General features: G+C 41.7%; 1 protein-coding gene across 1 annotated transcript in view; it reads left to right on the top strand.

The window, feature by feature from the left end:
* LOC128684238 (protein Star) overlaps nt 1-26,529 on the top strand; it is a 45,842-nt gene extending 19,313 nt beyond the window's left edge. Inside the window, exons 2-6 of the mRNA XM_053770412.2 lie at nt 5,804-5,943; nt 9,997-10,205; nt 18,118-18,323; nt 18,772-18,925; nt 26,258-26,529. Coding sequence (XP_053626387.2) covers nt 5,805-5,943; nt 9,997-10,205; nt 18,118-18,323; nt 18,772-18,925; nt 26,258-26,437 — 888 coding nt within the window. The 5' untranslated portion in view covers nt 5,804 and the 3' untranslated portion in view covers nt 26,438-26,529. The remainder of the gene's footprint in view (nt 1-5,803; nt 5,944-9,996; nt 10,206-18,117; nt 18,324-18,771; nt 18,926-26,257) is intronic.
* The last annotated feature ends 396 nt before the right edge of the window (nt 26,530-26,925 follow it).

Here is a 26,925-nt window from a genome sequence, read left to right on the forward strand (position 1 = left end):
ACTGTCACTTGGCTGTCACTGCCGGCGAGCGTGGAGCGAGTTGTGGAGCGAGTCGTGGCAGAGACGACTCGGCGAAACATCTGGGAGTCGTAACAGCATACACCAGACTGCAGTGAGCGAGCTAGCAGTCAAAGTGACATCATCTTTGTGCAGGAGCTCACCGAAGCTTGTGACACGAGGCTGACACAGCGCCTGCCGACAGGGCTTAAACTGCAGCTTGATGAGTGTCATTCTCTCAGCAGACTTGTTTCTCTACATATAACTGCATTTTGAAGGTCTGGAGGTGAGGTGAAACAAATCTCGATGGGAATCGTAGCAGGTACGATTCCGCAGAACATCTGTGAGTGACGAGCATAAGAGCTTTCTGTACAAGAGGGGCTCGGGGTCAGAGCTGAGATAACAGCTGTCAAACGCACTGGTCACACCGGGTGACTTAGCACAGTGGTGCTACTCAGGTCTGGCTCAGACCTCACTGGACACGCAGAAACTTTACACACCCACAGTACATGTGGTACAATATGGCTTAAACTAGCAAATGATGCTTTTCTGTGCACAAAACTGACACTAAGACATACACTAACATGTGAGAACATTGACTGAGAGGAATTAATTAACACGACATATATCTTCTCTCAATCTTCTCGACAATACTGAAATAATTACTAGAAACACTCGATGTGACATCATGTGATGTCAGGCGTGATGTCTCGAGGTGACGTCAGCAGCACTGTGACGTCAGCAGACATCTCGAGGTGACGTCAGGCAGACATCGTGACGTCATGAAGTCGGGCAGCATCGTCGGTGACGTCAATGTGATGCGGGCAGCAGACCACAGCATGTGGCCTGGGACATCTGGTAACTCACGAGGCTTGTAGATCCACGTGACATCACCCACGCCCCACATGGCGTTGGGATCCACGTGGTGTCGTGATCTATGTGACATGCCGATCTGCATGGCTTGCTGATCTATGTTGCATGCTGATCCACGTAGCTTCGAGTGGCCTTGGGCACTCGGATACACAGCTCTGGCAATGAATTCACATGGAAAACAGCGGAAACACAGCAGAGGGAGTGAGTAGTGGTGAGTGTATGGTAGTGTGGTGGCGAGGAGCATGGGTGAGTGTATGGCGAGGGAGGCATCTGGCCATTCCTCCTCTCCCACCCACAAACACAGGGAAACACACTGGACGCAGAAATTACCACAAAGTTCACCTCTGGCTTGCTGAAACAGCTGTGCTGAGCTGAACAACAACAGCAACATACAAGTGACGCTGAACACGTGACTTGAGAAACAGTGTGGGATGCTGTAGCGTGGGGTCACTGGAACGCCACTTACAATTCTCGAAGAAATTCGGCAAATTTCGGCTGGATCCTGCTTGTACCTGTGTCTGGATGCTCAAACGTGCAGACACGATATCAGGATAACTCGCTGAGAGACGGATGCTTCTTGTGTGGGATGATAAAGTGAAGATGATCACGTTGACCCTGATCTAAACCTCCATAATCTGACACCCAATCAAAACCTATTGGAAAGTATCTGCCTTTATTACACAGCATCACAAGCCAGCACTATCCTAAACAATGCTAAAAGCCTATCAGTACTTAACTACAACATCAGGTCCTTAAGCAAACACTATGATGACCTCCTGGCACTCCTTGAATCACTAAAGACACCCTTCTCCTGCATTATTCTTAGTGAGACCTGGCTTAAGCAGGACACAATAGATATCTACCCTCTACCAGGATACACAGCAATTCACAACTGCAGACCAAACCAAGTTGGGGGTAGTATTGCAATCTATTACTCTAACCAGTTATCTTGTATTAGCACCACTTGCTTTAGTGATGAATATGGGGAATACATTTTTGCTAATTTTACTGTAAAAAACCTTAAGACACCTATAATAATCGGTGCCATTTACCGGATACCTCACACAAACATCCCAAATTTCAGTGAGAAATTAAAGTCACTAATAACAAACAGACAAATGAATAAGCACCACCTTCTCTTAGCTGGAGACTTCAACATCAACCTTGGCTTACTAGATGATCAGCCTGTAACTGATTTCATCAACAATCAGGGATAATCACAGATAGCACTACAGACCACTACCCTACCTTCCTCCTGACAAACATTAATAAACCACCACTTGAATACAACAAAGTCTCATTTAGACTCCATGACGAAGCCTCAATAAGGAAGTTCACTACAGACCTAGAGATTGTTGACTGGCCTACAGAATTCTCCAAGGCCAATGGTATTGATGACTGGACAGACATTTTTCTTAACAAATTACTTAGACTATACAACAAACATTGTCCTATAAAAACGAAACAGATCACAAACAAACGGCTTGGTTGCCCATGGCTAACCAGTACCATTCTGAAATCCATTGACAAGAAACACCAATATGAAAAGCAATATAGACAGGGCTTAATACACAAAGATATTCTTAAACACTATTCATCAGTTCTCACCAAAGTAATAAAGAAAGCCAAACAACTATACTACTCCAGTAGATTCACAGACACTAGAGGAGATATAAAAAAGACCTGGAAAACACTCTCTCTGATTCTAGGGACCCACAAACTGATAAAAAACAAGAATATTGTCCTAACTAAACCTAATGAAACACCACTACATCCCACTGACACAGCTAACAAGATAAACGACTTCTTCTCAACCATAGGATCTAATCTCGCCAATAAAATCCCACATACTAATGCCCATGCCGGGGACTACATAGATGGGAATTTCCCAAATTCCTTCTATCTTGCACCAACTGAGCCCTCGGAAGTTACCGAGATTATAAAGTCACTTAAAAACAACTCAGGGAATCTGTCTAATGTCCCACCATTACTGTACAAGCGAGTGGCCCATATCCTTTCGCATGCTATTTCATTACTTTTTAACAAGTCACTAGAAACTAGCACCTTCCCGAAACTACTCAAGATGGCAAGGGTTACACCAATACATAAAGGTGGTGACCCTACAGACTTAAACAACTATAGGCCAATATCAAACTTACCATTGCTATCCAAAATCTTTGAGAAACTCGTGCACAGGAGACTATATTCATTTATAACAGCACAAAACATACTCAACCCCTGCCAATTTGGATTTAGGAAAAATAAAAGCACTAATGATGCAATCATAAAAATGCTAGATCTGCTTTACACAGCATTGGAAAATAAGGAATATCCACTAGGAATTTTTATTGGCCTAAGAAAAGCTTTTGACACAGTAGACCACGACATCCTACTCCACAAACTTGATCATTACGGTATAAGAGGCCATGCGCTTGTTATTTCAAATCTTACCTTACTAATAGGTATCAGTAAGTTACCGTTAAAGACACAGCATCAACAACACGGCCACTTGATACTGGAGTTCCGCAGGGAAGTGTCCTTGGTCCCCTGCTCTTCCTCATATACATAAATGATCTTCCAAACGTATCCCAACACCTGAAACCCATACTCTTTGCTGACGACACGACTTATGTCATCTCTCACCCTAATCTTGCCACCCTCAACACCATTGTTAACGAGGAGCTGATCAAAATATCGACTTGGATGACAGCCAATAAACTTACGCTTAACACTGACAAAACCTACTATATTATGTTTGATAGCAGAGCAGGAGATGCACAAATTAACATTAAGATCGACAACACTCTAATTACCAGACATAATGAGGGCAAATTCCTAGGCCTATACCTTGACAACAACCTGAATTTCAGCACCCATATCCAACACATAACCAAAAAAGTATCCAAAACAGTTGGGATCCTCTCCAAGATACGATACTACGTGCTGCAATATGCCCTTCTCACACTATACCACTCACTTATTTATCCATACCTCACCTATGCTATTTGTGCTTGGGGATCAACTGCAGCAACACACCTAAAGCCAATAATAACCCAACAAAAAGCTGCAGTAAGAATAATCACTAAATCCCATCCCTGGCAACACCCCCCCCCACTCTTCATAGATCTAAACTTACTCCCTGTTCAGTACATCCACACTTACTACTGTGCAATCTACATCTACAGGACCTTAAATTCCAATATCAACCTTGACCTAAAACGCTTTCTTGATAGTTGTGACAGAACCCACAGGCATAACACCAGACACAAACATCTCTACAACATTCCCCATGTCCGACTAAACCTTTACACAAATTCAATGTATGTCAAAGGCCCTAAAATCTGGAACACCCTACCTGAGAACTCTAGAACTGCAGACACATTCATCACCTTCAAAACTACCATTAGAAAACATCTTATCTCCCTGATAACCCCCATCAACTAACTACACGAATACCACCTGGTGGTTCACACTTACACTCACTCACCCATTTGACCATAAACAGAAATATTAATCTCAATCTTAAAATAATGAATCCTATGATACTCCAATACTGAAACTATGTACTGTGCCAAAACAAAAGCATTCACATTGCTAAACTCACAAACTAGTATTTAGTCACTTAGCCATAATACCAACTTACCTCATAATTTGTAATATTTTAAAATAAAGAATTAAACTAAGTCTGCCCGAAATGCCTAGCCATGCTAGGCGTTCTAGTGGTACACTCTGTAATCATTATTTAACTACATGTAAACCACACAACAACCAAATTCTGTAAATTCAACATTGTAATCTTTATAGAGAATAAACTTTGAATTTGAACTGCTGCGACCATTGAATTTGAACTCATACATAGCTTTAAGCAGAGGTATGATAAAGCTCACGGTTCAGGGAGAGTGACCTAGTAGCGACCAGTGAAGAGGCGGGGCCAGGAGCTTGGACTCGACCCCTGCAACCTCAACTAGGTGAGTACACACACGCACGCATACACACACACACACACACACACACACACACACACACACACACACACACACACACACACACACACACACACACACACATACACACACACACACACACACACACACACACACACACACTGGCCATTAATTAAAAAACAATGAAATTTTGATGAGCTGGAGAGGAGACAGAGGAGAAGCGACTACATAATAGGAACACTTCAGTCTGGAGGTCCCAAGGTGGTGATTGCAGTGATGTTTAACCCACCACAGAACAGCAGAAGGCCAAGGCAAGAGTGTGATGAGAGTAACAGAGGGATGGTTGACACACTGGCTGATGTGGCCAGAAGGGCTCATGCGAGCAGGGCGAAGCCCTTCTCCGATCTTCATGACTTTGCACTTGGCGGGATTTAACTCCAGGAGCCATTCGCTGGATCAGGCCTGTAGCCTGTCCAGATCCCTTTGTAGTCGCGCATGGTCCCCCTCCGATTGAATTCTTCTCATTATCTTGACATCGGCTGCAAACAGGCACACGTCTGAGTATATTCCTTCCGTCATGTCATTCACATATACCAGAAACAGCATCGGACCTCGGAATGAACCCGCTCATCACCTCGTTTCATATCATCACTCGCTGAAGACTCAGATGAATCACAGGAATGTTAGGAAGTATTTCTCAATCACAGAGTTGTCAGGAAATGGAATAGTCTGGGAAGTGATGTAGTGGAAGCAGGATCCATACACAGCTTTAAGAAGAGGTATGATGAAGCTCATAGAGCAGAGAGAGTGAGCTAGTAGCGACCAGTGAAGAGGCGAGGCCAGAAGCTGTGACTTGACCCCTGCAACCACAACTAGGTGAGTACACACAAACTCTCTCTCTCTCTATTTATTCTATGTTACTTCAAAATTTTCATTACTGGCTATTTTCCGAGTATTTCAGAAGAATAATATGTAATATTTTTGTACAGGATGCAGAGTGTTCATCATGGGTTGTGGAAGCTCTGTGGTGCAGCTCTTCTCTTTATCTTTGCAATGGTTTTCCTCACAATATTTTTCACTATTGGCACCAGTAAATACCCATTGCAAGTAATAAACTTTTATGATGCAGGTAAGATATTGTTGCTCTCGAACACACACTCTCAGACACACACAAACGTACACACACATACACATATATATTTAAGTAAAAACTGGAAATAAAATATAAATACACACACACATTATGTGTGTATATATATATATATATATATATATATATATATATATATATATATATATATATATATATATATCTATATATATATAAACACGTCGGTCGTGATCCAAAAAACAAAAGAATATCTGTTATCATTTAACACTTTCACTATCACTCACACATAATTATCACTATCTTTGCAGAGGTGCTGAGATGCGACGGTTTAGATGTCCCTCTAAACTGCCAGTATCCCAAACACCTCCTTAAAGTGCAGGCATTGTACTTCCCATTCCCAGGACTCAAGTCTGGCTAACCGGTTTCCCCAAATCCTTTCACAAAATATTACTCTGCTCAGGTCTCCATTCACTCCTGTCAAACACGCTCACGCACACTTGCTGGAAGTCCAAGCCCCTCGCCCACAAAACCTCCTTTACCCCCTCCCTCCAACCTTTTCAAGGATGACCCCTACCCCGCCTTCCTTCCCTTAAAGATTCATATACTCTCCATGCCATTCTACTTTGTTCCATTCTCTCCTTCTTTAGCTCTCAGACTAATACTTTCAGTAACTCCACACCTCCTCCTAATTTCCTCACAACGAATTCTCTGCATAATATTTACACCACACATTGCCCTTAGACACGACATCTCCACTGCCTCCAGCTGCCTCCTCGCTGCAGCATTTACAACACAAGCTTCACACCCATATAAGAGTGTTGGTACCACTATACTTTCATACATTTCCTTCTTTGCCTCCATGGATAACATTATTTTGTCTCCACATATACCTCAAGGCTCCACTCACCTTTTTTCCTTCATCAATTCTATGGTTAACCTCATCCTTCATAAACCTATCCGCTGACAAGTGACCTCCCAAATATCTGAAAATATTCATTTCTTCCATACTCCGTCCCGCCAATGAGATATTCAGTTTTTCTTTATCTAAATCATTTGATACCCTCATCACCTTTCTCTTTTCTATGTTCACTTTCAACTTTCTACCTTTACACACCCTCCCAAACTCGTCCACTAACCTTTGCAACTCTTCTTTAGAATCACTCATAAGCACAGTATCATTAGCAAAAAGTAACTGTGTCAACTCCCATTTTGTATTTGATTCCCCATAATTTAATCCCACCCCCACTACCGAACACCCTAGCATTTACTTCTTTTACTGGGAAGTAATCTTCCTCTCTCCGACATACCTTAACCTAAGCCTCACTATCCTCATAAAAACTCTTTACAACATTTAGTAACTTACTACCTATTCCATACACTTGCAAAATCTGCCACATTCCCCCCTAATCCAGTCTGTCATATGCCTTTTCTACATCCATAAATGCAATGAAAACTTCCCTACTTTTATCTAAATACTGTGCACATACATGCTTCTATGTAAACACTTGATCTACACATCCCCTACCCACTCTAAAGCCTCCTTGCTCATCTGCAGTCCTGCTCTCTCTCATACCTCTAATTCTTTCAACAATAACCCTACTATACACTTTACTTGGTATACTCAGTCAACTTATTCCCAATATTTTTTACAATCTCTTTTGTGCCCCTTCCTTTTTATATAAAGGAACTATACATGCTCTCTGCCAATCCCTATGTACCTTCCCTTCTTTCATACATTTATTAAGCAAAAATACCACCCACTCCAACACTGTATCTCCCCCTGCTGTTAGCATGTTTGTCATGATCCCGTCAGTTCCAGCTGCTTTACCCCCTTTCATTCTACGTAATACCTCACGCACCTCCCCCACACTCACATCCTGCTCTTCTTCACTCCTAAAAGACGTTATATCTCCTTGACCAGTACATGAAGTTACCACATCCCTTTCATCATCAACGTTTGAAACTTCCTCAAAATATTCCCACCATCTTCCCAATACCTCCAGCTCCCCATCTACTAACTCACCTACTCTTTTTAACTGACAAATGCACTCGTTCCCTAAGATTTTTTAACCTGTTTATCTCACTTCAAATTTTTTTTTTCTTATTCTCAGAAAATTTTTCTGACAGTGCGTCTCCCACTCTATCATTTGCACTGCTTTTGCAGTCTCTCACCACTCTTTTCACCTTTCTTATACTTTCCATATACTCTGCCCTTCTTATGTTTCTTCTGCTGTTTAAAAACCTCTCATAAGCTACATTTTTCTCTTTTATAGTACCCTTTCCTGCATCATTCCACCAGTCATTCCTCTTTCCTCCTGCACCCACCCTCCTATAGTCACAAACTACATGGGTTCGAGTCCTTGGCTAGCGCAGTGTTGTTATTGATCAATACCACTCGTTCGTGGTCACAATAATATAAAATACCGTTCGTTGAACTAGTACACCAAACAGGGACTAGAATGAAATTAGCCTAGAGTCATCCACACCATCGTGTGTCCTTGGGTAGGGAGTACAACATCCAGTTCCGCTGGATGCCCTACTCTTAAGGATCGTATGGTTCAGTGGATAAGGGCGTCATGTGTTTTTGCTCATCATGAGGCAGGCCAAAGCAGCATGGGTTCGAATCCTTGGCTAGTGCAGTGTTGTTATTGATATATATATATATATATATATATATATATATATATATATATATATATATATATATATATATATATATATATATATATATATATATATATATATACAAAATATACAGGTTTCGCCTCTGCCTATTCCTTACAAACATGTACCCAACTCTTAGCTGCTCCAGCAATCACGTGGTTCCTACTGAGACAATTAGCCCTCTTTTTCTCTTTAGGGCCTTAACCCAGTGTTTTGACACACTGTAGCCACCCTGGGTACAATGGTTACATCACTTAAAGGTATACATCTTACCTCTGAGGGGGCGCTCAGCCTTCCCAGAAGTAAGAAGGACAAGGAGAATCCTACCAGCTTGAAGCCACCAGCAGAGTGAGGCAGAGAGCAAGACCAAGTTAGGCTACTCCTAGAAGCTCACCCAAAACAACCAAAAGACTGTCGCAATGTACAATTATCTAGCCACCAAAAAAAATGTTTTTCCCATTACCACACCTTATTTTACTTTTACAAAAGAAATACAACTTAATAACTACTTATTTTAATGTGCGTGTGTCTAGAGAGCAGCCTACTATATTGAGAAAAGCAGGCTTAACTCAGCTGACTCTCAGCCCCTAAGAGTAATCTGCCTTATGGCCATTAAAACAGTTGTGCCCGCATCAATTCAATATAATTAGTTATTCCAGAGTAACTGTTACAGATACATAAACACAGGTTGGGTCCCACTTCCATAACATATAGTGCCTGCACTACGAAGGAGAGGTGGTGATATTTGTAGTTTTGAGCTGTAGTATCAGTGCCCCTCTAGCAAGGCACTGATAATGTGAATAATGGTGAAAGATTTTCTTTTATTTTGGGCTACCCTTCCCAGGCTTATTTGATGACAGGATTTACATCTCCTGCATCACACTCATTTGGTGTAATATATTAAAGAGGCTAGTTAGCAAATTTCCATAAAAAAAGTGCGGTGTTCCTAGAATTTGTTTACTTGCATGATAATTATGTTCCCGGTGACTGTGATCATATATAATTTATTTTATACAGATTATCTCTATAACTGTTATTTGCAAGGTTAGCCTTCGTGTTTTCGTATGTGAAAACCAATAGGCTATTGTTGTTAGAAATTGTGTACCTTAGGAATTTGTTTTGAACTTAAATGTTATTTTCATTTTACCGTCTCATTTAACATTTATCCCTTTTTTGTATCTCTGCTTTAATTAATATGAATATTTTGCTCCTCCTTTGATGCGTCTCCTCTCACAAAATAAGTTTTAGTCTTAATTCGTTCACTTAAGATACTATTATTTGATTTAATTTCTCTGGGAAATATTTGTACTTTTTGCAACTCTTAATATTTTAGAAAAACATGTTGGTGGTTTCATTCATTAGTGTTTTAAATCAGTATTATGAAATTAATAATGCAACTGCCTACAGATATTATAAGGAATATATTTGGTGAACGAGTTTTAACTGAGAAGACATACCAAGGGGCGTCCCAGGAGGACCCAGCTTTGATTTCCTACATCCGTCATCTGTTAATATCACCCACAAACAAACCCTACAATCTCAGTAATCCTGGGACACAACATTTCTCCGAGTCTGGTCAGTCGAGATACGCAGATGGAAACATTCTGATGGGCATGGTGAGAATTATCTCAGTTCATTTACTCTCTGTACTGTCTGTATGTATATCACGTATAGTTTTGTCATTCTTCATATTTTGTCCTATATTATCTGTATTTCAGCTGTAAATAAATATATTTACGATGTAGCACGAAGTAAAATGGTTTTATTCAGTAGGTGTGTGATCTAAGAAAGGTATCCCTGTATACCATAACCACCCGCCTCTACCGCTATACACTCAACAGGAATACTGAAGTACCATAATGAAACTGTAAAACAGAAACACTATATAAATTAGTTTTTTGTAGTCATGTTTATATGCATGTACGTACGTATTCATGTACGTATGTACATGGCAAGTAAGACACAAAGGAAACATGTTTCATAGTCTAAAACAATGTAAAGAACAAGCGATGGTGTGGAGACTTATATACTGTCGGCAGGTGAGGTGTGTCTAAAGTCTTCTTACAGTCCGTGAGTATGAAGTCTACTCATCCCTCTCATGTCTTACATCTTTCACATTTTTTTAAAACTCCAGTAGATTTGTGACACAGGATTTCCCTTCTCTGCAGTGCTGATTATCGTGTATAAGCTCATTTCTTTCTAGGTTCTCCACCATTCTTCTCATGTGCATCTCCACGACTTTGCATACTATATGTATCAGTGATACTAGTCTGTAGTTTAAAGCAGCCTATTTGCTTCCTCTCTTAAAATACTGGGATTATGTTTGCTGTCGTCCACTCCTTAGGCAGTTGCCCTGTTTCCATACATGTGTTGATGATTGTTGTTAGTGGTACACACAGTGCCTCTGCTCCCCCTCTCAGAACCCATGGAGAGATGTCCGGTCCTTTGAGATATTTAATACGCTGTGCAGCCTCTTCACTTCCACCTCTGTTTTGTGTAGTGTGTCCTGTATTTGTTGGTATACCCTACCATTCCGGTTTACTGGAGCTCTTCCTGTCCCCACTGAAAACACTTCCTTAAATCTCGTATTGAGCACCTCACACACTCTTTGTTAGTTTCTTGTAATCTCCCCTCCTTCCTTTCTCAGCCTGAGTGCTTAAACCATGACTGTTGTTTTCCTTTTGATGTGGCTGTACAACAGCTTTAGGTCAGATTTCTCTTCCAGTGCTATGTCATTCTTGTATTGCTGCTGGGGATCCCTCCTTGTCTCCTTATTTTACTGGGTTCTTTGTCTTCTATAATTTTTTCATTCTCTAGCACACTTAGTTTAGGCCTTTCTACTCTTTTGGTGAGCCATGGGCTCATTCTGGTATTCCCATTGATTTGTTCCCCTTTGGTATGAACCTCTCCTCTGTCTCCTTGTATTTTGTGGTCACATATTCCATCATTTCATTTACTGTTTCTCCCACCAGATCTTTTTCACACTGTAGCTCTTGCAGAAAATTCCTCATGCCTGTGTAGTCCCCTCTTTTATAGTTTGATTTTTCCTGTCATACTCCTGCTGCTTCCCTCTCCACTTTTAGCTCTACAATGTCTTTGAAGTTCAGGACCACGTGATCACTAGCTCCAAGGGGCCTTTCATATGTGATGTCCCCAGTGTCGGCACTACTCAAGGTGAATATGAGGTCCAGCCTTGCAGAATCATCCTCTCATCTCCTGATAGTGTCCCTGTTCTAACATGTTTATGCTTTAGGTTTTGCAGTACAACCTCCATCATCTTAGCCCCTCCACGTTTCTGGTTGCCCATTTGGCTAGAGGTTTTCCCAGTGAATCTCCTAGTGATTGAAATCACCCACAAGTAGTGACTTTGCCCTGCCCATGTGGGCCCTTATGGCAACCTCAGCTAGTGTATCAACATTTGCTCTGTTGCTCTCATCGTACTCATTTTTTGGCCTCCTGCTATTCAGCAGTGGGTTGTACATGACTGCAATCACCAACTTGAACCCCTCTCCCCCCGAGTCTGAAGTGTTTCTACTATGTTGTCACTTCCTTCCCTTCTGTCCACTGCTTCCAACACTTCAAATCAACACTGGTTTTTGGTGAGCAATGCAGCCCTAATATCCATTTGGGAAGATTGCATCTGTTATCATTCCATTGAGCTTGGTTTCTGTGAGAGCTATGATGTCTTGGGTTGCTTCCATGATTCATGCCAGTCCTCACCTTATTCGTTTTTCTTTCTGCGTTCGTGTACCATACCTTCACTTCGTTTACCAGAATTGTATTCTGGAGGGACTGATTACCTCAAAGTCCTCCTCGCCTTCCACATTTTTTTCTGCATTGAACTGAAGTAACCACTGGCTGGCAAAACGTTTCCAGAACAGAGATACCCAAATATTGAGCAAGTGACCCATGTCTGTGAGGTTAGCAGCATATGCCCCCCGAACCTGTACTCAATCTTTGCACTTCCCCAAACTTTATAACTTTGCACTTGTTGGGGTTAAACTCTTAGAGCCATGTATCTGAGCAGACTTTCAGCCTGTCCAGATTCGTTTATAGCCTTTCCTTGTCCGCCTCTGCTTTCATTATTTTCATTAATTTCACGTCACCTGCTAACAAGGATACCGTGGACTCTTCTTTTCTGCATGTAATTCACTTACACGAGAAATGGCTCTGGCCTAGTACTTGTCACATATAACCATTCCGACACCTCTTCACGGACGGCCATTCGTTGTTTCCTTCCCATCACATGTGCCATGATACATTGTAGTGCTTTCCCTGTTATTCCTGCCTGCTCCTCTAGCTTTTAAACTATTCTTTTATTCGGTAGTGTGTAAAAAGCCTTCTTCTAACCTCCCTTGCTTCTGTTACCTTGTCGTAGAACTCCAGTAGGTTTGTGAGAGGATTTGCTATTCCAAAGTTATTTAAGAGACAACACCGTTCTAAGTGCTTTCGTGATTATATTCTTCATAATTTTAAATAATATGCATGTCAGTGATACGGGTCTTTAGTTTAACACTATATGTTTGTCTCTTTTCTTAAAAATTGGGACTACATTTGCTCTCTCCCACACGTCCGGCATTTGATGAGTCGCGCATCATTACCAAGGAGGAAGAAATCCATACACGCAGGATCTTAGTATCATCACTTATGTGCATATCTAAAAATTTCAGCCAGAACACTGGCTTCTACATCGTAACTTAACCTCTTGTCAGGAATCTTCTTCAACGCTCTTTTACATATCAGTAGGCCATAAATGTATGGAGTTGTCATTGAGAACTCCATACAATCCGTATTGGCAGAGATACTTATAGCCAAGCCTTAGTACAGCAGTCACAACATATTGCAATCTACTGACTTTGTTACTTTCTCTATAGATATATTTAACCTGAGACATTTCATTATGATCGATAATGGATCTGCTAGTTGCTGTCTGTATTGTTATACTTTGTTCAAGCTCGTTTGCTAGTTTTTCACTGATGCTAAAAGGGGTTCTTTTAAAAAACACAAAATTATACTCAGCATTCTATTTATTTAATGCTTATTCGGTAATTCATCAACTTTGTCATGCTCCTTGAGTCCTGTTTGACAGGGGATTCACAGAAATTTGACTGCAATCCAATTCTCAGTTTGTGAATATCTGTGCCTAGCTTCACACACGTGCTACATTCAAGTCTCAGGCTATTATAATACCATCAGCCCGGTTTACAATAACATCACTACCCGCCCTCCTGCTGTCAGAGTTAAGGAAGCCATCAGCGTAGACAGTCTGTGTGATATTCTTTGTCCTGATGTCTTGTATGTGTTCCAGAGAACTCATTTTAGAATGTGATCGAAGTTAAGGATTGTGTATGATAAGTTTCTTGGGGAAGTTAGCGGTCACAGAGATATCGATAGCTGTTATCTGTCAAGGAGGCACTGAAAGCTGTTTTTTCCTAGCATGATGAAGCTAATTTAGTCCATACATTTTTATATATTTGACATTAATATGAATGTAGCTTCACTCACTTGTCCCATGAATTATATGTTCTAGCTGTAATTTATAAAAGACATTGTTTTGATCACCAAGCAGCAGCTTCAGACCTGGCACGACTTCGATTTCATGTGTTCTTTCAGCAACACTAGGTATACTTAATTCTCTCATCATATTTAGTATCTTGGTAGTTATGGGACAGCGCCGAATAATTCCCAGGGCTTTATTTTCTCGAGTGTATAAATATTACCGACAATATGTTCAGTAAAAGAACACATATGCAACTAATGTGACATTTTATTGTGGCAACGTTTCGCTCTCCAGGACCTTTATCAAGTTTGAAGAACAGGATGAGAATGAGGTAATCAGTCCCTCAACCTTGAGTCGATGTGGTCAGTCCATCAATCTTGAACAGAATACAGCATAAGTGCGGAGAAGTATCTTATATACCGTAGGCAGGAGAGGTGCAGCAGTCGTAGGTGATGTCACATCTGTCCAATGTGGAATTCTTCACTTGCCTAACCCTTGGGCACGACCTACTTCCACATTGAACAAATGTAACACCACCTACGTCTACTGCACCTCTCCTGCCTACGGTTTATAAGCTGCTTCTCCGCACATATGCCGTATTCTATTCAAGATTAAGATAAAATTTCGTTCGGATTTTTAACCCCGGAGGGTTAGCCACCCAGGATAACCCAAGAAAGTCAGTGCGTCATCGAGGACTGTCTAACTTATTTCCATTGGGGTCCTTAATCTTGTCCCCCAGGATGCGACCCACACCAGTCGACTAACACCCAGGTACCTATTTGCTGCTAGGTGAACAGGACAACAGGTGTAAGGAAACGTGTCGAAATGTTTCCACCCGCCGGGAATCGAACCCGGGCCCTCCGTGTGTGAAGCGGGAGCTTTAGCCACTAGGCCACCTGACCACATTTTATCAAGTTTGATATAGCTTCTGGAGGGCGAAACGTTGCCACAATAAACTGTCACATTAGACGCATTTTTGTCCTTTTACTTAACATTTTCTCGAGTCCTTCAATGGTTCTTTTGTGTGTCAGAACTAAAACTGGTTCAAAATAACTTGTCAACTATCATTTATATGATAAATGCAATAAGATCACAGTAAACAGGTGATTTTAAAATATGCAAAACAATTTGTAGATGAATGGTTCAGAGAACCGACATGTTGATAAATTAGACACATGTGCAACTCTTGGGTATCTTTATTGAGGAAACGTTTCGCCACACAGTGGCTTCATCAGTCCATACGTAGGAGAAACTTGAAGAACAGGAGGAGAATGAGGTAATCAGTCCCTCAACCTTGAGTCGATGTGTTCAGTCCATCAATCTTGAATAGAATCCTCTTCCTGTTCTTCATGTTTCTCCTACGTATGGACTGATGAAGCCACTGTGTGGCGAAACGTTTCCTCAATAAAGATACCCAAGAGTTGCACATGTCTAATTTATCACCTGACTACAGTATATAACCCACGTCTACGGCCATATACTGTACTGAATATACTGGACTGAATACATCGACTCCAGGCTGAGTGATTTATTACCTCAAACTCCTCCTCTCCTTTTATTTATTTATTTATTTATTTATTTATTTATTTATTTATTTGAACATGATACAGTGAAGTACAAAGGAATACAGTTATTACAGTGCAACATGCCAAAGCCCCTTGTATGCAAAGCATTATGGGCAGGCTTAAAATTAACTTAAGATTAACTAAGCAATGATATATTCAGTGGTAAAAACATTATTGTAAACAGATAACAATTTAGCACAAATGAGTATTACAAAGACTGTGTTGCTGAGCATTCAGTAGAATGGAGTATTCTGTTAGGTAATGTAATTAAAAAATAAAGTTTGATTGGGTCACAGGTTAGACATTTATGAGATACAATAATGAGAAACATTTACGAGATACAATTTATGAGATACAATTATTCAGTATTTATTTAGTTGTGGGTGAGTAAGTGATTTTTGAGAAGAGACTTGAATTTATAAACAGTGTTTCTTTTATATTCACAGGTAATGAATTCCAGATTTTAGGGTCTTTTATGTGCATTGAGTTTTTGCATAGCGTGAGATGGACACGAGGAACATCAAAGAGTGATCTGTGTCTTGTGTTATGGTCATGTGTTCTTTTGAGGTTGGTAAGGAGATGTTTGAGGGGAGGGTTTATGTCAGAGTTAAGTGTTCTATGAATGTAGTAGGTGCAGTACTGGACTGATGAAGCCACTGTGGGGCGAAACGTTTCCTGAATAAAGATTCACATATGTTGCATAAGTGTCTCAATCTTTATAAGAACAGAAGAAAGAAGGAACACTGCAGCAGGCCTATTGGCCCATGCGAGGCAGGTCCAATTCTCTCACCGGCTTAAGCCAGTGCCTTAACCTAGACAGGTCAGTCACATTCACTTAAGGAAGGAGCACGGCATCTGACCTAGTAGCACAAGCTAGTCAGGTTGTACAAGAATGGTATACAATACCGATAAGATGAAATTAAGACACATGTGCAACATCTGGGTATCTTTATTGTAGACGTTTCGCCATCCAGTGGCTTTATCAATACAAATTCCAGGACATAATTTGAAGACAGTAGAACTATATACAGAAGATGAGGTAATCAGTCCCTCAGCCTTGGAGTTGGTGCGAAGAGCACCGTGGTCGTGGAAATTCTGAAGCAGAGGCAAGGAGCCTGGCGCTTATATACTAACGTCAGGTGGAAAGGGGACGTGTAGCAGACGAGGGCATAGTCACTGGTAGGCGGGATTCCCCAGTGGAAGTAGGTCCTACCCAAAGAGATGGGTTAGTTGTAGTAGTAGTTGTCGTAGTCGTGAAGGTTATGTACATGTCCTCAGAATCAAGATTCCATGATGTTGCAGTGTCTGACAAGTTGTACAAGTATGGGATCTTGATTCTTAGGACATGTACATAACTGGGTTCTTTATGGCTACGACCCTTCTACTACTACTACAACCCATCTCTTTGAGTAGGACCTACTTCCACTGGGAACTCTTGCCTACCAGTGACTACTACACGTCCCTTCTCCACCTGACGTTAGTATATAAGCGCCAGGCTCCTTGCCCCTGCTTCAGAAACTCCACGACTATGGTGCTCTTCGCACCAACTCCAAGGCTGAGGGACTTGTATATAGTTCTACTGTCTTCAAATTATGTCCTGGAATTTGTATTGATAAAGCCACTGGATGGCAAAACGTCTACATGGTTTGCCTGCCCCCTCCCCTCTCATCTGCGACTGCTTGACAGAGTAGAGAACAGAGCAAGACGTCTCATCTCTCGCCTGGACTCATCCTGGATAGATCTGTCATTTCAGCACAGCCTTCAACACAGGAGGGATGTGAGTGGCCTTACTGTTATGTACAAGGCCAATATTGTCAAAGTACCACACTTGGATCCACTTCGAGGAAAGCGTGAAGCAAGCTTCTATACCACAAGACGGGCAGAAAGCAGCAACTTCACTCTGGCTGTATCCTTCTCCAGAACGTCACTTCATCTGAGATCATTTTTCCCCAGGATGACTCGAGTATGGAACACATTCGTACAGCATAATGATGTCAACGAGATAAAGTCAGTTGATCAAATGAAAATGCTGGCCCACAGATGGCTCCAACTTCATCCTGTTCCCTACTTGTATGTCTCATAACAATAAAAATGCTTTCAAATGAGCTGATGTAGGTAACAGCTCTTAGCTTGCTAATAAAGTTAGGAATCCTTAACCTGTAAATAACTTGGTAATAAAGCTTAGGATCCTTAACCTAACCTTGTCAAAACCTGCTTAAAAAAAGAGAGAAAGTGAGAGAAAGAGAGAGAGAGAGAGAGAGAGAGAGAGAGAGAGAGAGAGAGAGAGAGAGAGAGAGAGAGAGAGAGAGAGAGAGAGAGAGAGAGAGAGAGAGAGAGAGAGAGAGAGAGAGAGAGAGAGAAAGAGTGCTGTGTTAATTCGGTATTTCGTTAAAGAGATAGAAATGATTCGTCTTAGGAGAAATATGCTTTTGGATAAAAAGAAACGTTACTTCTGCTTTTCAGAAATATGGATTCTTCGTCGAGGCAGGAGCTGTGGACGGAGAGTTCCACAGCAACACACTGTTCTTGGAGAGAAACCGCGGCTGGACGGGACTCCTCATAGAACCAAACCCCAAGACCTTCCACCAACTTTTGTTTAAAGAAAGGAAAGCTTTCTCAATAAACGCTGCACTTGCCGTCAAAAACTATTCCGCTGAAATTACTTTCACGTAAGAGGTTTTATCTTGTCTCAGTGAAACACCAAACACCTGATTTTTTTAATTTATGTAGACTCTTTCTCTCTCCTTTTTCTTCTTTTTAACCTTCTTCTTCTTCTTCTTTCAAAACAAATTATACTGTAAGGAGTGAGAATACGTATGTACGTTATGTACAATTAATACATATGCATGTGCAGTCACCTATTTATAGCTACTGACATTAATTTCTTGCTCTTTTCCTTGTCTCATACGTAGGTTCAAGTTTTCTTGACCCCTTAATCAACCTATTCCTAAATGCAATTAATCTTCCCATCAACTCTTTTCACCCAGTTCCTTTCGTTTCCTGATCTCCCATATGCAGAAGAAATATTTCTTAACATCCATATGGGTCTTCTGAGTATTTAGCTCATTAATATTTAGCTATTAATATTTAACCTAATGAAATGTATGTCTTTTACAGACCGAGTGGAGATAAAGGAATTTCTGGACACATTACAAACTACAACAACATTGGTATAAAAATGAAAGCATTGCCACTGTATTCTATCCTGAAGGCAATGAATGCCACGTTTGTTGACTTCTTTTCTCTCGCCATTGAAGGTTTTGAGATGAAGGTGAGATTATTCCTAGCACACTTGTTACTGAGATGAAGCTGAGACTATCTTAGCACTCGTGGTATTTATATGAAGGTGGCCTTATCCTAGCACTCATGGTATTAAACCATACCCCGGCCGGGATTGAACCCGCGGTCAGAGAGTCTCAAAACTCCAGCCCGTCGCGTTAGCAATCGTGTCATTACGATTTCGTGAGTCACTCATGGTATTGCCATGAAGCTGAGACTATTTGTAGAATTGGTAATGTTGAAGGAGAGACTATTCTTAGCATTAGTGGTGTTCTAGAAGAGACTATCCCTAGTATTAGTAGCTTTCTAGTAGAAACTATCCCTAGCATTAGTGGCGTTCTAGGAGAGACTATCCCTAGTATTAGTGGTGTTCTAGGAGAGACTATCCCTAGCAGTAGTGGTGTTCTAGTAGACTATCCCTAGTATCAGTAGTGTTCTAGGAGAGACTATCCCTAGCACTAGAGGAACTGAGATGAGGGTGAGACTGTCCCAAGTATTGACTGTGATTCTATCTTTATCATTAATTGTGTTTGTTGAATTTAAGATTATCATTTTCGTATAGGACTGTGTTATTAAAGAAAGATATCTGTAGCAATGAACAGTGAGACTAACCAAGGAAAGGGTGGGGTTTGAACTCATTGAGAGCGACTCGTAAAACTCCACGCCAGTGCGTTAGCCACTGGGCCAGCTGCCTATAATAAGATTCATCCAACTAGGTATATTATTATAATCAAAAAAAGCGCTAAACCGAGAAAGGTCATGCAGTACTGCGGGGCAGAAAATAGTGCCGGGGCTATAAACAGCTGGGTAGAGAGGGGATCAGAGATGAGGGAAGAAAAGGGCTGGAAGGGACGCTAGGGGCTATGTGTCAAAGTTCGTATAGTAAAGTAGTTGCTAACAAAAAGTCAAAATGTGATCGTAAGTCAAAAGTAGGGCAGTCTGCAAGAAGGGAAGATACGGTAAGAGTGGTAGTGCGGCGACATCGGTGGAAGCAAATCCTGCGAGCTCGATGGTAAACCGGATAGTCCACAAGAAAGTGAAGAACCGAAATAGGGACCCGACAAACCTCAGAGAGAACAGGGTCTTGTTCCATGAGATACCCATGCGTAAGGCGAGTGTGGCCGATGCGGAGATGGGAAAGCGCAGTCTCCCGAGTACGACAATGGTGGTAAGAAGATGGCCACAAACCCAAAAGTGGTTTAATAGAGTGTGATAAATTATGGTGCATGTCCGGCCACCGTTATGACCAATGGCCGCGAAGATGGGCAGAGATAACGGTAAAATAATCCCTGAACGGAATGCCTCTATAGAAAACCGAAGCAGCAGCATTTGCCTGTTCATTGCCCAGCATATCAACGTGTCCAGGGACCCAACAGAAAACAACGTCTTTGTTTTTGCTAGCCACACGGAGCAACCATAGTTGAATACGAAGGACCAATGGATGAGGGAAATCAAATTGTTTAATGGCCTGTAAAGCACTGTGGGAATTTGAAATGATCACAAACGCCGTTGGAGACATATATGTAATACAGAGAAGCGCTATGAGGATGGGATACAACTCAGCAGTAAAAATACTAGCTGAGTATAATAAATGACCCCGGATAACATCGTCAGGAAACACCGCTGTGAACCCAACACCGTCAGAAGATTTAAAACCAAGTATAAACAGTGACGGCACGAGCATGAGACCGGAAGTGATCAAGAAGAAGAGAGCGAGAAGTAGCCGTAGTTTTGAAGGCTTTAGCGCATGGCAGTTGGGGAGAGCAGACACGAAGCGTTGAAACCTCTCAAGGGGGAAGGGAAAAGGCAGACGATACATGAACATACAAGGGAGGAAACTGGAGAGAAGACCAGAGTGAAGACGAAGAGAAAACGAACGGAGGAAGCAGGGGCACCAGTCAAATAACGAAGGTCATGAGAGCAGACAAAGTAACGAAAGCAATGAGCATCACGACGTTTGGCTAAGGAAGGAACATTTGCCTCAGCATAGAGGCTTTCAGCAGGGGATGAACGAAAGGCGCCAAGACATAAACGTAGATCTTGAAACATAACCAGCCCTACGACTGACCCTAGCGAAACCCAACTCGACGCATGGAGCCAATTTGATACCTAGCCACGTACTATCACTCGTTGTTTCCTTCCTGTCAGGTATTCACTGACCTATTCCAGTGCTTTTCCTGCAATTCCTCCTGCTCCTGTAGCTTTTGTACCAATCTCTTGAGGAGAACTATGTCGATAGCCTTCTTACAATCCAAGGAAATCCATTCTACCCATCCTTATCTCTTCTGTATTACATCTGTTACCTTATCATAGAACTCCAGTAGGTTTGTGACAGGATTTCCCATGCCTGAAACTGTGCTGGTTATTCTTTTCAAGATGTACCATCAGTCTTCTCCAGATGGCTTTACATACCATATATGTCGGTGACACTTCTCTGTAATTTAATGTCGCCTGTCTGTCCTCTTTCTTAAAAATCAGCACTACGTTTGCTGTCATTCACACCATAGGCAGCCACCCAGTTACGATACATGCATTGAAAATTGTTGAAAGTGGCACACAATGACCCTGTTCCCTCTTAGGGCCCACGGAGAGGTATTATCTGGGCCCACCACCTTCGAGGCAACTAGTTCACATACCACTTTCTTCACCTGCTCCTTGGTTGTGTGTAGTGTGTCCAGTACATTTTGGTGTACTCTACAGTTTGCTTCAAGTCTTTCTGTCTGCACCGAGATTACCTCCGTAAAGCTCTCTTATATTTCCTGGTCATTTTGTGTGAGTTCCTCACCTTCCCTCAGCCAGATTTCCTGGTGATTGACTGTTGTTTTCCTCCTGATGTGGCTGTGTAACAGATTTAGGTCAGATTTGGCTTTCGATGTTATGTCATTCTCATTCTGCCACTGAACTTCCCTCCTTATCCATTCATATTCTTGTCTGTCCTTTCGGCTCAGCTCCTTATTTTCCTTGGTCCTTTCTCTTCTATACTTTTTCCATTCTCTAGCACACTTAGTTTTGACATCTCTACAATTTTAGGTGAACCTAGGGCTCCTTCCGTTCTTCCCTCTATTTCTGTTGCCCTTGGGTATGAACCTTTCCTCTGCTTCCTTACATTTTGTAGTCATGTATTCATTCATTTCATTTACTGTTTTCTCACCAGTTCTTTTTCCCACTGTGCCTTATGCAGGAAATTCCTCATGCCTGTGTAGTCTTCTATTTTGTAGTTTGGCTTCTCCCATCCTACTCGTGCTGCTTCGCTCTCCACTTTTAACTCTTCACTGTATTCGAAGCTCGGGACTACGTGATCACTAGTTTCATGGTGCTTTTTATATTTCATGTCCACAATGTCTGAACTACTCTAGGTGAATATAAGGCCCAACGTTGCTGATTCATCTTCTCCTCTCTCTCTCTCTCTCTGGTAGTGTCCATAACTTGTTGCTTGAGGTTTCCCACCACCACCTCCATCATCTTATCTTTCCCCAAGGGGCTATTGGTTTTCCCAGTCTGTCTCCTTGTTATTCAAATCTCCCAAAACTAGTAACTTTGCCCTGTCCATATAAGCCCTTCTGGCCACCTCAGCCATAGTGTTCACCATTTCTCTGTTGCTCTCATGATACTCTTGTTTTAGTCTGAAGTGTTCTTACTGTGTAGTCCCTTGCTACCCTTCTGTCCATTCCTTTCATCTCCTCGAATCCCCATTTGTTTTTGATAAACAGTGCCACTTCTCCCCCTCTGTTCCCTCAATCTTTCTTCAGGATCTGCTACCAGGATGGAAAGATTGCATCTTTTATCATCACTGTAAGCTTGTTGTGAGCGCTATGATGTCTGGGGGATGCCTCCATGAGTCTTTTGTGCCGCTCATCACATTTATTTGCTATTCCGTCTGTGTTGGTGTACTACACCTTAAGGGTTCTTTCCAATAATGTGTTCTGGGGGTTTGTGAGGGCTGGGGAAGCGGGAGACCTGGCAGAATATTGTGGGAGGCTAATGCGAAGGTGGAGTTTGTGTTGGAGAGTGGCTGTGGATTTGAAGCGTTGGTTATTTTGGGTTAATTTGTTTGGTTGCAGTGAAGATGAATGGGTGGAGGGTGTTCTGTGGGTGGTTTTGAGGGAGGTTGTGTTTGCTGGTTCTCCTGAGTCTGGATTCTTGTGCTCATCTCTGTCCTTGACTCTCTTTCTTGCTCCTTATGTCTTTGTATTCTCTGTTTCATTCTTCTCGTGTTTTGTTGTGGTCGAGGTACACCCTCTGGTAATATGATGAGCACCTGACATGATTTCTACTGAAGGATCCTGTTTTGCACTTTTTCTGCTGCGGCTCCAGAGAAAACAAGGAAATGTAAAATAAACAGCTTTTTTTTTGTTAGACATAAAGAGAAACGATCAGACCAAAGAAAGAGGCAAAATGGGAAAATGCTGCAGAGAGGCTCAATAGTGCGACATACCAAGCCAGGCATCCGCCCATCAGGGTCGAATATACAGTCAAATGCACACTCAACACTGGAGAAACCAGAGGTATTATACCAGGGGCTATACCAGGTAGTACATCATCAGTGGTTCTAACTAAACACACAGTAAATCAAAACATCCCAAATGGTAAATCCTGCTTCCTCCTTGTAAATATTCAGGGTTTGAAATCAAATAAAAACGACAAAGTTAATTAAGTCAGTGGGCTCCTTTCAGAAGCGAATGTCATGTCTGGAACATTTACAGAAGCATATACAAGGGATGTGTTACATGGAGAGATATAGATAGAAAACTATAACACGTATTGATGTGACAGAATTAATAAGTCACTGGGAGGAGTAGGAAAGATACTTTCTGTTGCACCGAACTGCTGAATTATACGGATGATACAATAGAAATTCTATGTATTAAAGTTGAAAATAAGAGACATCAAGTGTCGTATGGAAACATGTCCCTAATTCGAACCCCGGATCTCAGTGTGTGAGCTGAGTGCACTAGTGATCGAGCTACAGGACACCGTAGCAAATGCGGAAACGTTTTTCACTTCAGCGGATGGCCGCACAGACTGACATTAGTACCAAGCCCATAGATTTCGAAAAAGAAATTGAAATCATGGCCACTTACTCAGCACCTGGACCAGATTCATGGAATGACATATATATAAAAGAGTGCCAATTACCACTAGCAAGAGCCCTCAGTATTCTCTGGAGAAAGAGTCTTGACCTAGGTGAAATACCATACACTTTAAAGAGTGCAAACATAGCTCCTTAGCACAAAGGAGGTAGTAGAGCAATATCTAAAAATTAAACCAGTAACACCAACCTCCCACATCATAAAAATACTCGACAGAGTGATGAGACGGCAGTTTTCAAATTTCATGGAACAGCACTATCTGCATAGCCCAAACCAGCATTTCGAGCAGGACGATCATGTTTGTCACAGCTGCTAAACTACTATGACAGAATTACGGAAGCTTTGGAAGACAACCAAAATGCAGATGCCATAAACCTCATACATTGCAAAGGCATTTGACAAATGTGATCATGGGGTAATTTCACACAAAATGAGGGCCATAGGCATTACAGGGAAGGTAGGAAGATGGATTTTCGGATTCCTAACAGACAGAGCACGAAAAAGTAGAAGTAAACAGAGTATAATCCAGCACCAGGGCACTGTTCTGGCACCTCTCTTGTTTCTCATCCTCACAGAAGATATAGATACAAACACCCGTCACAACTTTGTATCATTATTTGCAGATGACACTAAAATAAGCATGAAAGTCACTTCGGTAGAAGACACAGAAAAATTACAGGAGGATATAGCAGTGTTTTCCAGTGCGCAGTGGAGAACAACATGACGTTCAGTGGTGGTAAGTTCCAGCTGCTTAGGCATGGAAAGAATGATGAACTCAAAAGGAACACTATACAAAACTCAAGAGGGTCACCAAATGGAACCAAAGGAACACGTAAAAAACTTGGGAATAATTATGTCAGCTGACGTTTCTTTCAGAGAACACAATAAGATAAAGATCACGACAGCCAGGAGGATGACAGGGTGGGTATTGAAAACTTTCAAAACAAAGGAAATAATGCAAGTGGTGATACTTCTCAAATTGCTTGTGCTCCCTTATTTGGAATATTTTTCAGTGATGACGGCCCCGTTCAGCGCTGGAGACATATCAGAGTTGGAACAAATACAGAGATCGTTTACAACTCACAGAGAGCCAGTAAAGCTCATTGGAACAGAGGAGAGAGATACAGGATAATACATTCCCGGAAAGTACTCGAGGGCCTGGTCCTAAATCTGCACACTGCCATAACAACATGCTGGAGCAAGATATATGGGAGGAAGTGCAAAATAAACCCAGTGGCCACAATAAGTGAACACTGTATCAACATTCGTGGCCCCAGATTATTCAACATCTTATCAGAAAATATCAGAAACACTGCTGGAACAAGTGTAGAAGCCTTGAAGAGGAAACTAGACAAGTATCTTCACCAGGTGCCAGATCAACCAGGCTGTGATGAATATGTGGGGCAGTGGGCCTCCAGCAGCAACAGCCTGGTTGATTAGGCTAGCACCAGACGAGCCTGGCCCAGGCCCGGGCTTCATGAGTAAAACGACTCTCGAAACTCATCATAGATTAAGATTAAGATTTAAAATCAATTTGACTGGACGGTTTCTTTCCCTTGACTATCCCCCATATTCTTTGAACGTTTGTCAGTTGGGTCTTGTATCCCTCTCCTATCTCTTTCATTATATTTTCAATCTCTTTTTTTCCACCCTCTTTCGTCTTTGTATGTTGTCCCTTCAGCCTCCCGAAGCCCATTAACAAAGACTGACTTCTTCCATTCATCCTCCCATTGCATTTCCGTTCATGTCTCAGGATCCATTTTAAGGATTTCCATTACTGCTTCCTTTACACTTCCTGGATCTCTCAATGGCCTGATAGCGCCTCTGTAGGGGACCTGTCTCCTTCACTTCCTTCAGTCCCCTCTCTGTCTGCTGTCCCTGTACCCTGTGTGTGTGTGTGTGTGTGTGTGTGTGTGTGTGTGTGTGTGTGAGTGTGAGAGAGAGAGAGAGAGAGAGAGAGAGAGAGAGAGAGAGAGAGAGAGAGAGAGAGAGAGAGAGAGAGAGAGAGAGTGTGCATTTTGGTTGAACTATATTTTGAAAAGAGATGAAAGTTGTTACTTATTTTTGTTGTCTGAATTTCTTTTTTTTTTTTTAACCATTGCTGTAGATTCACGTAAAATTTATTTCATATTCACCACAAAGACAAATTTATAATCATATAAGAGCAGAAGAAAGAAGAATTAATTCAAAATGTTTAACGAGAATGTATTCAATAATTCTTGTTCTGGTGACAGGTACTGCGAACACTTCCTTGGGACAAGATCAAGTTTCGTCTCATGTGTGTAAAAATCAACCGTATTCCGGAGGGATCTAAGGCTCTCATCAAGTTCATGAAGAAGCATGGCTACAACTTAATTGGTATCAAAGATACTGATGCCTGGTTCGGCTGGCCAAAACTCTTAAATCAAGCCTAAAAAAAGTACATAAAACTTGTATCACAACCTTGCATCATGTTAGTCAGGCTACAACAAGATTGCTGAATAATGACTGATTATGAGAAAAATTATTTTTATTTAATTTTCCAGCTTATAGAATTATACAATCGGTTTTTTTTGCACTCATATTTGAGTGATTATAATTTATTTATTTATTAAATATTAGCCGGTATTCTCCCGGCCCGGGCCTTTTCCAAGTGGTGGCCCGGCCTTGGCTCCCTCTTTAGGGAGTGTCTGAGACCTAAGTCTCCCATGGGAGGAGGCACAAGTACCTCCTCATCTTTGGGACCAACTGTCCCCAGGCCTAGCCACAAGCTAGGCCTCTCTGGTCTGCCATCCCCGCCCCAAGGGGGCAAATGGGAATGACAGTCTTATGAGCTAAAGGCTCGGGCTCAGGCACCTACCCTACCCTAGAAGGGTTAGGCATGGTGTCGATGAGAACTGCAAGAGCTGTGTCAAAACTGTCA

This window comes from Cherax quadricarinatus, chromosome 4 (genome assembly GCF_038502225.1).
Source record: "Cherax quadricarinatus isolate ZL_2023a chromosome 4, ASM3850222v1, whole genome shotgun sequence".
In the NCBI taxonomy this organism is placed as follows: domain Eukaryota; kingdom Metazoa; phylum Arthropoda; class Malacostraca; order Decapoda; family Parastacidae; genus Cherax; species Cherax quadricarinatus.